This window comes from Etheostoma spectabile, chromosome 19 (assembly GCF_008692095.1).
Source record: "Etheostoma spectabile isolate EspeVRDwgs_2016 chromosome 19, UIUC_Espe_1.0, whole genome shotgun sequence".
NCBI lineage: Eukaryota > Metazoa > Chordata > Actinopteri > Perciformes > Percidae > Etheostoma > Etheostoma spectabile.
The window spans coordinates 7971794-7986142 of NC_045751.1; the positions used below are offsets into that span (position 1 = coordinate 7971794).

Consider the following 14349-nt stretch of genomic DNA (forward strand, 5'->3'; position numbering starts at 1 on the left):
TTTTGTCTCCTCTTCTCTCCACAGTGGCTTCATCTTGCATGACCCGCCTGTCCCGCTCCCGCACCACCTCCCTCTCCTCCTCTTACTCCATGGACGGGTCCCGCTCTCGCTCCCGCACCCTGTCCCAGGGCTCGCAGGGCGGCCAGATGCCACCCAGCCCCTCCCAAACGATGGAGGTGTCTTGCTGAAGGAAAAAAGAAAAAAATGAAAGCGAGAGAAAGTGATTGAGAGTGAGAAAGAGAAGAGGGCGAAGGCGAAAGGAAGGGAAAGATGAAGCTTGACGATAATTTAGGAACAAGACGAATGGGTTACTTATTTGTCACTAAACAACTCCCATCATTCCCCACAAGAGCAGAATAGGACTAGAGATAAGGAGAGGGAGGGAGGGAGAGAGAGAGATTTCATAGGAAATAGAAACCTATCTTCCTTATTTTGTAACAGCCCTGTTCCTCACAACCCCCTTCCAGCTGAAAAAGAGTGGATTGGGCTGTTCTACAATGATTATAAGACGTATAAGCAAGAGATTAATAAATAAAAGGGGGCCGGTGGGGAAAGAATGGCCACCGTTCCTCTCTCCCTCCCCTCTATCAGAGCCTCCATCAGCCAATAGAGCGCTTTAATTTAGATAAGGAGGCTCTATAGAGACTGCACACTTTGCGTTAACCAATAGTAATAATTCTGAACGCGTTATTGTTGTTGATGCAGATGATTATGTTGTTGATAATGATGTTGAAGCTAACGATGATGATGATGATGATCATCATACAATAGATAAAAAGAGTAACACCTTTTCTCTTTATTACACAATGAGTTTAAAACAACATAGACAAAAAAAAACATAGCAGAGATACTTATAACAATGTGTGTCTATTACATTTTAAGCTAGTTTATATTGTGTTATTTTAATTTCTTTAATCAAATTTTATTATCTCATTTGTAACCTGCCTCAGCAAATGGCTGAAGCTACTGATTGGTTGACCCGTTGTGTGGTAACAGCCAATGAGAGCCATTATAGTGACTACTTCCTCCTTGATGTTGCCTGGTTGTTTATCTTCCATTTGCCCCTGTCTATAAGTTTTGTTTTCCCATTGGATTTGAGGAGGTGGGCAGGAAGCTTTTGTTTTTTCTTACTTTTTTGGGGATTTGGAAGTTGCATGCCTGGTATCAGCCCATGTGGATAATGACTGGATAATATTCTTTTATATTCTGCTAATCAGTTGTGTGGATTGTGTGTGTGAGTGTGTGTGTATCTGTGTGTGCTGTTGTTTAGCGAAAGTGGCGGTCTAAAGTTAAGCATAGGTGAGACTGAGGGTGTTAGCTTTAGCTAGCTAGCATCCTATCATTAACACTAGTCGCACATTAAATAGTGCTTCCAATATTGCTGGCAGTCTCGCACTGCATGTCCTAATATGCACACTCGTGTACTATCCAACAGGGTGCGTTACATCACTAAGCATCTTAGTATGGATATTGCATTTCAGTGTTAGGCACAGCCAGAAGGGATCACTGTGTTTATCATCTGGGTTGTAGTCTCTTAGCCTTGCCTGTGCATGGATACCTCCTAACAAACCCAGCTATCATACTTGAGTTCCTGTGTGATGTGAGGTAAAACGAACACAAGCTCCTCTCTCGCAACAAGCAGCTTTATTAAAGCAACAGGCTCAGGAGGATTGTGTTGTGATTGTTGCGACATGTGTGTGTCTGAGGAAGTACATGTGAGGTGTATGAAAAGCACTTGTATCCTGAAAGCACAATTAATGAAGAAAGCCAGGGTCCTATGGAAAAGTTTTAGTAATTCACTTATAAGACCACCAACATCCCCTTTGACTTATGACAATGTACCAGCCCCTTCACTGCCAACACACTTTGGGACAGCCATAAAAAAAAAGTATTAGCCAATATCTGTACCTTAAACAACCAATCTGTATTTGCGGCCAATAAGCATTCTTACTGCCAAAACTAAGAGCCCCAAAATAAACCAAAATAAATACATGTCAACATAAAGCTCATCACTGCCCTACAACATGTAGCTATTGGACTGCCCGTACCGTAAGACCCAATCCGATATCCATTTTTAAGCGTGCCAGCTGTGGGCCCCCATTTTGATGCAGCGTTGCATCTGATTTATTTTCCCTTAATAAGCAATATCATTTTTATGAGCCAGTTGGTGGTTGCCTCTTTCTTTCACATGCTGTCCAGTGTTCCTTTACCAAACCTGTTGGATGATGTATGATGATGACAGTGACAAGAAAGTCAGTGGAGGGCCTCAGATTTGAGCTTTGAACAGACTGGGTTGGCCTACTTTGAAGACATTAATGATGGTTGTGAGGACAGTAATCTATTTTTAAGTCACTCCCCTCTGCCCATCACATACAAGTTACATCCATCCTTTTAAACGCTAACAACTGCTGTGTTGTTTAAGGCAAACACAAATCTTGATATTAGGATGATTCGTGCTATAGGGTGTTAATGCAAAATGTGACGTCACACCAGGATGCCATCACGTTTTAGGCAATTTTGTTGTCGTCCAAAGTGCTGACGCGTAGAATGTAAGTTCCCCTCTCAAACTTCAATTGAAACTTAACAGTTGGGCATGGGAGCGTCTACCAAATAAGGGATAATGCGTGGAGCCCGGAAAATAAAATTTTCAAATAAGGAAAAGGAGTAGTACTTATTTGTGGAGAGTTGAGCAGGGCTGTTTGATTGTAAATGCTTGTCCATTTTGTCTATTTCTGTCGATTCATTTTTACTTTGATCATATATTCCTTCCCCCTCTATGTTTTGAGATTTCTTTTAAATCTCTGTGAAGTGTTAGTTTACTGTCCCGATGTGCTCACAAGTTAGTTAACCGTGTGATAGTTCTTGTGTAACTTTTAGAGCATTAGCGCTGATAAGGGAGAAAAAATAAATTAAAAAAAAGATTAAAGGTAAAGAGAGTGCAATCAATTTTACTTGTGTGGCTAATTTCTCTGTGTAACACAATGAACATCCTTAAAAAGCAAACTTAAAATATAAATAAAAGCTTAAGAGGAATATCCTGTTTCCTGTCTTGCTTTCTCGAAAGGGGTTGATGTGAAGAAAACAGTGTATGTTGTAAATTGTGTTGCATTTGTTGCCAATAAAGACATCCAATTTACTACACAGTATTTATATGAAAAGGACTGACACAGAATATTGTCAAGTTAGGGGAATAAAAGCCCTCTTTGTGTTGGTTTCAGACAGGTGCGCTATAGCTTCTGGTCACTAGTGGCAGCACTGAGCACGCTACTGACCAAAAGAAAAGCAAGAAAGAAGTTATACGCCATCTTGGATGTTTGGTTGTAATCAAGTACCACATGTAAAAAACACCTGTACCCCTTTTGAAGTATATATATATATACAGTACAGGCCAAAAATTTGAACACAACTTCTCATTCACTGCATTTCCTTTTATTTTCATGACTATTTACATTGTAGATTATCACTGAAGGCATCAAAACTATGAATGAACACATGTGGACTTATGTACTTAATAAAAAAGTGTGAAATACAGTATATACTGTATATATAATTTATAATACTCCTGAATGTTTTGTGTTTTTCCAACAATTTGCCATTTGTCCACACAGTGACGACTTCCTTCCTGAAACAGGTGGGTTCACTTGGTAGGCAGAACAAGACCTTAAGGCTAGCCTGTACTTTGATTCAATTTAACTTTATTGTCATTTCACATGTCAAAAGTAAATAGCAATGTAGTTGCTATAGTAAAAATGTAAAATATAGTTGGCCTCTAACCAGAAATGCTTTAGGAAGTGATACCTAACCTTGTGTGGGCATGGATGCATTCGCTGCATTACTGTACAAACCAGGAATTTTTGCTCCCCCCCCCCCCCACTACAACACTATAATAACATCAAAGAATGCAAGATAAATGCTACGCTTTAATCCACAAACTTTCATTTTGCCCCACAATTTCCTTAATTTAACTCAGACAAAACTGTAGTTAGCTGTGTTCTTTTTTTAAACCTCCTGGTGGCTCATAGCATCTTCAAGTCCACCATACTCTCACAAAGCTTTCTCAAATGAGCTTAACAATTCAACATGTACACACACTGTTTTACATTTTTGTTTAATCTTGACTAAATCCCTTTTGCCAAACGTATACACCTAACACTAACCAGTTATTCTTATTGCCTAAAGTGGAAATTGTGACAAATCCTGTTTTCTAATATTAATGCATCTCATAAAACGTTATGATACTGTGCTATACAAATAACTGCAAAGACCTACATTACTGCAGTCTCCAATGCAGGGAAACTTCAGTACCACTTTGATTATTATTATTATTACTACTATATTGTTGATAGGTAATATGTATTTAAAATGAACAGTCAATAGCCAACAGGTGATGATAGATTGATTTTTTTATACTGAATCAAAATGCCTTTTACACATATTTATAGCTCTCTAAAAATATAAATCTTCAGTGAATAAAAACTACTTCAATGATCCTGTTAATGTCAATCAACAATAACTCTTTAATTGTGTAGGTGTATGTTTTGAAAGGTAAAATATAAAAAACAATATTAGGGTGTAACCCTGTTATGTACTTTAGTATCAGTATTACAACATTATTTTATCATTGGGATTTCAATAAATATAAAGAACCAAGTAAATTCATGACAACAAAATGGAGAAAACATTCTTTAAATTGCACGATATTTGTTTGAAGTACAATAAAAATGTATTAATATTAAGACTTCCTTTTTCTGTTACCTTGACATCTTAGATGAAAATCTAGCATATTGCATGAATTGTAACAATGGACAGGGAACCTGCACTGGTTAACATTTTATCAAAAATCCAGTAACACCTAAAACGGTTTTGGTTTTGGTTTTGTTATACACCAACACCATTGTATGATCTGTTGCTTGCTTGATTGTTTTGTTTGAGTGCTGAACGCCTGCCATCTAATTAAAAGCTTTCCTTAGCACCTTTGAGAAATAGCCACTCAGAGAGAACAGTGTGTCTAAGGTGTAGACGTGAGTCAGGCCCAGAGATTGAAGACACCTCAGTTCATAGAGAATGTCAAAAAAGGGATGAGTGGTGAGCTGGAGCAACTTCAGAGGGTCTCTGGAGCGGATTGTAGTCAGTGATTCTGTTGAAAGGCATGCCAAGGGCAGGACATCCATGAGTGGAGCTAGGAAGAAGACTAAACTTTCCTCCACTTTTACATTTCCACCTATGTCTCTAGCCCTGTCTAACTTCTTTATGGCCTCATGAATGTTTGCCTTGAAATAAACCAACACGTTGCGTCTAGTCATCATGTGACCTTCTAATCGGGTGATTAAATCGCTGTGGGGGTTCCTGTCTTGTGTGGAGTATCTACAAGTAAGCTCAATTTGTTCACAGTAGAGCTCAACAGACTCAAGTGCATTCAGCAAATCTTCCCGAGCTAGATTGATGCAAGTTGGCTGCTGATGCTTGTGTTGCTGGGTTAAAGAAGCAAAAGCGCGGTTGTAAAATGCAATCGCTGCCCAACAGGGGTCCTCCTGTATGGCCTTAGTGTACATCTCGATACTCTCTGCGAGCTTTCCCTTTTCACGCAGCTCAGTGCCAAATGCAGTGTAGTAGTGCAGGTTGGATGAGGGTGATTGTCTGTTGCTGAGTTTCTTCCTTGCTGTTTCCAGGTCTTCATTTAGTTTGTTTTTTAAGTCCATCAAAGATTTATCCTCATTGAACTTTGTGAGTAGCCACATACCCCAGAATTCATTCAGCGCAGACAAATCTGATTCTGCTGGCTTGGTACTGCTTTTGTACACTTCATTGAGTGTATCCAGATACTGACTGAAGAGCTCTTCCTTCTTCTTTATCGTTGGGATTCCACAATCCAAATAGCTAGCTAGTGTTTGTTCCACAGAGTCATTTCTGGCATCTTTAAGTGTCTTTATCCCCAAATCAGAGGTTTTTGTCAACACTTTTATAGCCAAATCTTTAGATACTTCATTGCTGTGGCTTTTTTGATACAATCTTAATTGCACCACAAAAAGATGTTGATGAACTAGCATGTCATTAAATATATTTTCCAATACAGATAGATGTTTGCCTATTAAAGCCACCAATTCAAGGGACTTTGACAGATGGCTGGGGCAGATGATGAGTTGAGCAGACCCAGGAGATCCTTGTCTAGCAGTACGGCCAAATGCTTGAGACTCCACACGAGCATTCTTTGGCAGAAAGGTCTGCACAACGAACAAACCTCCAGCTGTCTTTACCTCGTCAGAAACCTGAAGGTCTGTCCCACGACCTGCTAGATTTGTTGCTATAAGGACCTCTCCTGCTTCAAGCTTCTTGGCAAAGATTGCAGTATTGTCCATGTTGTTGTTTATGTAAAGCGTCTTGTTCGGGACTTTATCTCCTAGCTCATGGTGGACAACTTTTGCACGTTTGATGGTCTCACAGATGACCAACACAGCTCTTTGAGCCCTATATGGAGTAGGGTTGGATTTTGCAGTGACAACATTACAGATTTTCTTTATCCATTCTTTCTCATCACTTACAATCACTCCTTCAACCTCAAACAGCTTTCTGCGTTTGAATGAAGGTATCCGACAGGTCTTTATACCTTCATAGATTTTCTGCAACGTCTCAGTCTCTGATTGTTGTCCAAGAGTCCCTGAGATTCCAAAGATCTGAGTTCCATACTTTTGAAACAAGCCAACATTGGACATATAGTTTGTGATGGCTGTCATGTCGCTCAGCTTGGACCCATGTTTCATTTCAAGAAACTGATGTAGCCCATCTGTCCATTGCATGTTGTTTTCAACAACACCTGTGCAGCTGTAGTCAACAGGCACTACCCCATGTCTCTCGAGGACGTATTCATGATCCATTCTCATGTTTCGTGCATGTAATGCATTTTTAATCCAAACGTTTAGTTTAAATTTGACCAGTTCTGAAAGGAAGCCCGGCATATAGCAGCTAACTTTATCTTGGCTCAGTTTGCATGGTGTGAAATGCAAAGCCTGTTCAATTTCTGCTTGGACAGCTTCCTGTACACTGTTTTCATCAGAATACATGTACTGACAGAAGCCTCCATTAAGTAAAAGCAGTGGCACTCTCTGCCTTCCAGCAGTTTCTTTTTGTGGTCCGTTGTTCAGTTCCTCTATTGCTCCAACATTGTTTTTGCAGTGCAGAGCAAACTGGCAAGAAGGGAATCTCCTCTCCACTGTCTCAAAGAACTTCGCCAACTGGTCAGTAGTAACACTCGCAGTTTTTTCAGTTAAAAGGCTTGGGTTCCTTTTAAGGTCATTGACTGAACCTTTTGCCAGTAAACCTGTGTCCTCAGCCATTTGAAGGATGCTGAACTCATCGACATCTTTGACCTTTATGTTTTCAAGCACAACATGAGGGAAGGGGTATGTTTGCCCCACAGTTGTCTTTGTGCCAATCTCTGTGTACTTATTAACAGTGGACCATATGAATGCCAAAAGTGGATTGAGATGTTGCAAAGCTGGCATATCACTACTTAAGTAGACCACATGATGACCTTTATCTAGCATCAAAGAATCCACTTCATCCACAATTGCACACTGGAATTTTCTTTGCCCAAATATGTCCATCCTGTGAAAGTGATGCCGGAGCCAGTCTCCAGCAAACTTTTCCACCGTACCATAAACAACCTGACACTCGTAGCACTTTTTTGAGTCTTTGTCTTGCTTGTTGGTGTTGCAGCTGACACTGATATTCAAAACTTTATAAAAGTTTTGCCATTCTTTAAAATCTCTTTGTGCAAGAACTGATGAGCTGGACATGATGTCTACCTTTTCTCCTCTCATAGCTCGAAAAGCTGCAAACATTGCCACAATACATGACTTCCCCTCTCCAGTGCCAACCTGAATTAACTGACCCGTTTTGGAAAGAGCCATAATACACCAGCTCACCATCTGTGTCAGTCGTGGTCTGAAGTGAGCTTCCTCAGCTGCCTGACAGAGCGTTAGCAAGTCTTTTTTCAAGCCACTCTGCTGTGATCCTTTACTGTGTGAATTAAGATCTTTACTGACCGATGATACAATGTGTCTCACGTCATCTAAAACTGTTTCACCAATTTGGTTTAACTTCTTGTGGCGGATTTCCTCAAGAATTTCATCCAGTTGCTTGTCTGGGTCATTGGCTAAACATTTTTCGAGGTCTTCATCTGTTAAAGTCCTGTCTCGGACCAACTCAATAAGTGTCTTTCCTTGACATTTCCAACTGGGAGTGATATAATGAATCTCTATACAGTGCAACATGTTTAACATCCATGAGAGGAGAAGTGATCTGTCAGTTGTTGTTGACTCAAATCGCTTTAGAAGAACATCAAACAAGTCTGCTGCATCCTCCGGGCTCCATTTGATATTTGTAACCAGTCCTTGCAGCTTGTTGAGAAAAAGCTCTTCATTATTTTTGGCAGTCAAGTAACGGTGAGCAGTGAGTAAAGTGTTGAGTCTGTTAAGCAATCCTTCAACTTCCTCCATTTTGTGGGAAAACTGACAAAAATCAAAGCAGAAATATAAAGAATTAAAGATTTTAGATTATTTCTTTAAGGTCTAGTAGGCAACATTTATAAATAATAAAAAAAACATTTTGTCTTATTTGAAGAAACTCTCACTATAAAAACATCATGTGTGTTACTAATGGCAATGGAAAGTTTCCACCAGCCTAAAGATGAGAGCCGAGGATCTTATGCAGCGTCACTGCTTGTAAACTGCAGTGCAACTGTAAAATTAAGCATCGCTGATCAAATATAAATCAAGATTACATTACTGCATTGCTTATTTCTCGCAGTGCGATATTTCTGAAAACATTTGGGGTGAGAAGTAGGCAATGCAATACATATATGTACACCAGTACAGACACATAATGCTGATCCTATCCTGGTCATCCTCTTCCACTCTATCACCTTCTCACTTTCTTTTTTCTCAGGCTCCTCCTCTCGTCCTGTAGCTCTTTCCTGAGCTGAGTGTTTTTGTACATAAAGAAAGTAAACACAGGGTCAAAGGATATTAATATGTTACTGTTGCCAGCCTCCACTAGAATAATCTTGAAATGAAAGTACCATACAAATATATGAATGACAGTCAAACTATGTTTCTATCAATGATGCTTGTGGCTCATACATCTTCAAGTTGATGGACGTTTTTCTGATATTTTTAATATTAAGATGCCGGCCATATTGTCTGCCCACAGAACCTTCTCCGGATGCAAAGAAAAAAAAAAATCACTGTTTTTTGTTTGTTTTGTTTAATCTCGAGTAGCACAAAGGGACTACACGTGCATTTCACTGTGCAGCCCTGTGCTTGCCACAGCATTAGAATAAAAATTGGTATGAATATGTTTCTAATTATTAGTTTAAAGCTGTAGTGTGTAGTTTCTGTCTCCCCTATTAAGGAATTCAAAGTATTCAAAGTATTGATAACAACGCTGTTGTTGCATCTACATGATGCAAGCTTTAATTATTACACATTTTACATATTATATGATACAGTTTACTTTGTGATTTATATTTATAAGTTTTTTTTATGCCAGCATATTGTTGCTATTTCAGAAAAAGCAAATTGGATCAGTCTCACTTTATAACATGTTTTTTACATTTTATCATGATACTCTCAGATTAATATGTTATTATTACATAAAACTTCATCACTTTGTAAGAACGACAAAACTAAAACAGTAACGCTTTCCTTATTTTTAAAATCAGCATCAGGTGAAATGTTGTACAGGCATTATGTAACTGACATCTTAATGATGAAAATTCACCATTAGGGAAACATTGTCCATCAACTTTGATGATGTTTGGTTTGAGCCCGATAGCTTCACTGGTACAAACACAGAATTTTGCTGGTAATATTTACATATCAATTTCAACCGACACTGTGTTTACCTTCTTCGCTGAGACAGATGAAAATAAAAGTAAAGCTCAGCTTTGGCAAGGGAATCGTGATACTGATTCATTTTTCTTTTTCTGGTGTGGCAGCAATGTACTTCTGTGGTATTTCTTTTCTAAGATGAACAGCATTATTCCCTTGACTATCAAACATTCACAAATACGCATCAAAACACCTACACACATCATTATATTATGTAGCTCTTTTTGTTATTAATACATGTACTATATGTAATGTATTGTTTAATAATCTGATACTCACCTGTTAACAAGATGAGAAGTGATGTGTGTCTTTAACACACCGGAGATGATCTGCAGCCCAAGCAGTTGTTTCTTTCTATTAAATCTTTTATTGTGTGTTTTTTAAGCACTGCCCCAAGGTGATTTCTTGCCATACTTTTGACTATCTGTTGGACCTATTGTAGACTTTGTAGAAGTTTCGCACTTTTTACACAACTGCAGGAACGTGTAGCCATGAGTGACAACCATAAATAAAAACTCCCATCATGTCTTGAATTCCCCTACATCCTGAGCTGTGTGTACATGTTTTTTCTTTCGCTTTCTTCACAATGGCACGGATTCTTGTAAGCATATCAAGTGTGCTCAAGTGACAGTGACCTGTGACTCCTTAGACATTCTGATGAACATGTTATGATGACAAAAGATCACCATGCACTTGATATTTATTTACATGTAAATGCTTTTAAATAAATCTTGTATAGCCTTGTTTTACACGGGCTATGGCATAGTATGTCACACAAGTCAACGTTCCTCTGTTATTTCAATTTAGGAACTTTTCTTTTTTCCTGAATTCAAATTAATAAATAAATGAAAACTCCCACTATGTCTTGAATTCCCATAAATCTTGAGCTGTGTATACAGGGTTTTTCTTTCACTTTCTTCACAATGGCACAAATGCTTTGAAGCATGTCAAGTGTGCTCAAATGACAGTTACCTGTGACTCCTTAAACATTCTGATAAACATGTTTTGACAAAAAAATCACCATGCACTTGATTTTTATTTACATGTAAATGCTTTTAAATAAATGTTGTATAGCCTTGTTTTACATGGGCTATTGCATAGTATATTACACAAGTCAACATTCCTCTATTATTTAAATTTAGGAACTTTTCTTTATTCCTGAATTCAAATTAATAAATAAATGAAAACTCACACTATGTCTTGAATTCCCCTAAATCTTGAGCTGTGTGTACATGGTTTTTCTTTCACTTTCTTCACAATGGCACTGATTTTTGGAAGCATATCAAGTGTGCTCAAGTGACAGTGACCTTTAACACCTTAAACATTCTGATGAACATGTTTGACAATAGATCACCATGCACTTGATATTTATTTACATGTAAATGCTTTTTAAAAAAAAAGGTTTTATAGCCTTGTTTTACATGGGCTATAGCATAGTATATCACACAAGTCAACGTTCCTCTGTTATTTAAATTTAGGAACTTTTCTTTGTTCCTGCATTCAAATTAATAAATAAATGAAAACTCACATTATGTCTTGAATTCCCATAAATCCTGAGCTGTGTGTACACGGTTTTTCTTTCACTTTCTTCACAATGGCACAAATGCTTGGAAGCATGTCAAGTGTGCTCACGTGACAGTGACCTGTGACTCCTTAAACATTCTGATGAACATGTTTTGACAAAAGATCACCATGCACTTGATTTTTATTTACGTGTAAATGCTTTTAAATACATTTTGTATCAGCCTTGTTTTGCATGGGCTATAGCATAGTATATCACACAAGTCAATGTTCCTCTGTTATTTAAATTTAGGAACTTTTCTTTATTCCTGTATTCAAATTAATAAAATTGTATGTATAAAATTGTTTCAAAAGTCTTTAACTGAGGCTAAAGTGCTCTTTTTTTGTGAAAGTTATTATAATTCCCAAAGAGAAAACTTAAGGAATTCAGAAAATAATTCTGAGTTTGAGCTTTGAAATACATTGGTGCTAAATTTTTTAATCGGGTATTGGGTCATGTAACTGTAATAGAACATGTTACAATCAAAACTTCTACTTATCCTACAACAAAAGCAGAGTTTCATGACTCAAAATAAGTCTTTGATGAGCTTCTGCCACCTGCTGGACAATTGATGTCACAACACTGTCTGTGTACTATCATTCAACAGCTGTGAAAAACATGATGGTCTGCATGCTGCTTATTCAACGATACATGTATATATATATATATATATATATATATAGTTGAGTTATAAAAAGTTAAAAACAATGATTTGAAAACAATGTATTTCTGTTTATGTAGGATCCAGCCAGGTTAGGGTAACTGGCATTTTGTCTCTGTGAAGAGATCAAGACGGCCCTACTGTCTCTCACCTTCCCCCTCTCTTCCTCTGTCTCTATAGAATTGATTGGGTCATATCTGTCATTTAGCATTTATAAGGAAACTCTTTGTCCCCACAAGGTTCTTCCTGCCTTTTGGGAACCGCCCCTGCCGGGCCAGACTTGACTAAGAACAGAGGGAATGCATATCCCAGTAAACTTGAATAGAATTGGCACCACCATGATAAAAGACCTTTACCTGTGACCTGGACCAAACCTGACAATTCAGAGGTGGGACTTGATCTTGAGAAAACATCTGACCAATAGGGAAAGATTTAATTTGAGGAACCACCCTCAACTTCTTTGGGATACAATTTGGACGTGGTGATGATTTTGGGACTGGTCTCATGTGACTCCATCAGGGAGAAGTATGGATCAAGTCCGCTGTCTGCTGCGGTGTAATCTTGTTTTGTGTCGTATCTTCATCATGCTGTTTCATTAAACCTTTTCTTTGATTCTCAGTAGGACCCTCAGCCTCTCTTCGTCCTCATCAAATCAAAGAACACGTGATAGTTAGTTTTTTCTAACAGTATACAGTATGTATGATGCATAATAACGGGTTAGAACTAACTACAAAGCCAGGATTCTGTGCAGTCACCATTTCTTAAAAAGCCGTACAGTCTCTTACTGGCTGTCCAGCTGCCGTCCATCTACAGTTTACATGAAAGTATGTTATAATCTTTTTTTTTAAATTCAGGACCCAAGATTAGCCTACATCTCTACCCGTGCTGTCACAACTTGGTTATATAATGCTCTACTTCAGATGCCCAAAGCCACACCCGTGGTGTAACCAGGACAAACCTGATTTGGGGATCAAAACGTTTCAACTTTGTTGTTCTATTTTTACCCAACGTGTTGTTTGCATGGGCTGATTCTAATTACCACTTTACTTTTGTTTTAGTTACATTTTAAGATGCCATTTAGGGATTTTTTGTGTGTGTTTTCTGCAGGGTGTAGGCAACTCTGACTTTCAGTAAAGGCCTAAGGAAAACATAATTGTAGAGACAGGGTGAAACAAAATTGCCTAATTGTTGGGTGTGACCCATTAAATGGATACATGATCTTATTGCTTCTCTCGATTTTTCTTATACATGTAGAAAACGTTTTAAGGCTGCATTTCTGGAATGGATTAAGGAATGTTTGCGTTTATGTTATTGGTCCCAATTTAAGAAGCAACAGCTTCTTAACCCTCATGTTGTCCTCGGGTCGAATTGACCCCTTTTCCTATATTACTGTTCTTTTTAACTACCCAATTGTAATTACCCCAAATAACATAATTGATAACACACAACGCTCTTTGGCAAAGACAAATCTCTACTTTCATTCATTTTTGGGGTGTCTTATTCAATTTTATAGCAAAAAACATTGATGTGGTTTCCAAATAGTGTTGATTAAAAGTTGACATATTCCAGTCTGTGTATCCATAGTCTAAATGATTCCCAATTTCTGCTTTTCTAACTCAAACATTAGGTATAATTTCCTATAAATGAGGTAGTAACTGAAGTTAATAGTGTTGAAAACGTCAAAAAAGTGACAAAGGTTAAAAAAGTGTTGGAAAAAAAGGGACGAAAGCGTAAGGAAAAGTAAAAAACATCGATGAAAAAACATCAACAAAAGTGTTGATTTCCAATGTTGATGGGAGGACAACACAAGGGTTAGATTGTATCACTGTATCACTGCAGTCCCTATAAGTGGCAGTCAAAAATAAAACACTGCAGAGTTTCCTCATCTGTCAGCACAGAGCTTCAGGACATCAACAGAGCTGGACAGCACCGCCCTGTCAAACTGGGCTAGGACAACCGGTCGGTTCGCATTGAGATGAAAACAATGGGTGGAAAGGTACCAATCTGTATCAAACCCACGCTGTGAGGAAAGAGACAGGAAGTTCTGTGAGTTTGCCTTCAAAATAGTAGTGCAAAATGGATCAATTCAAACAAATGACTATTTAAAGTGTAAGCCTATGTGAAGATGTTAAAATAATAGAGGATTAATCTTCTCCCCTCCAGTTTCCACATTTGGGCCATTAGTGGCTAAAATTCGACAGTAACCAAAGTCAATTTAAACTTGGTATAACCTTTGAAAA

General features: G+C 38.1%; 2 protein-coding genes across 3 annotated transcripts in view; one reads left to right on the plus strand and one right to left on the minus strand.

Moving 5' to 3' along the window:
* ndrg2 (NDRG family member 2) overlaps positions 1-3033 on the plus strand; it is a 51327-nt gene extending 48294 nt beyond the window's left edge. For both annotated transcript variants that reach the window (XM_032499189.1, XM_032499191.1), the window contains exon 16: positions 25-3033. In XM_032499189.1, the coding sequence (XP_032355080.1) occupies positions 25-188 (164 nt within the window). In that variant the 3' untranslated portion in view covers positions 189-3033. The remainder of the gene's footprint in view (positions 1-24) is intronic.
* Positions 3034-4129: 1096 nt separating this feature from the next.
* LOC116707378 (protein translocase subunit SecA) lies at positions 4130-10385 on the minus strand. Its single transcript, XM_032544693.1, has 2 exons — positions 10167-10385; positions 4130-8507 (listed from the first exon to the last, which is right to left on the minus strand). The coding sequence occupies exon 2, from the start codon at positions 8493-8495 to the stop codon at positions 4950-4952; it is 3546 nt and encodes a 1181-aa protein (XP_032400584.1). The 5' UTR covers positions 8496-8507; positions 10167-10385; the 3' UTR covers positions 4130-4949.
* Positions 10386-14349: the final 3964 nt, after the last annotated feature.

Excerpts from the sequence above, each read along its gene's own strand:
- LOC116707378 (XM_032544693.1), bottom strand. The coding sequence starts at position 8,495 with ATGGAGGAAGTTGAAGGATTGCTTAACAGACTCAACACTTTACTCACT.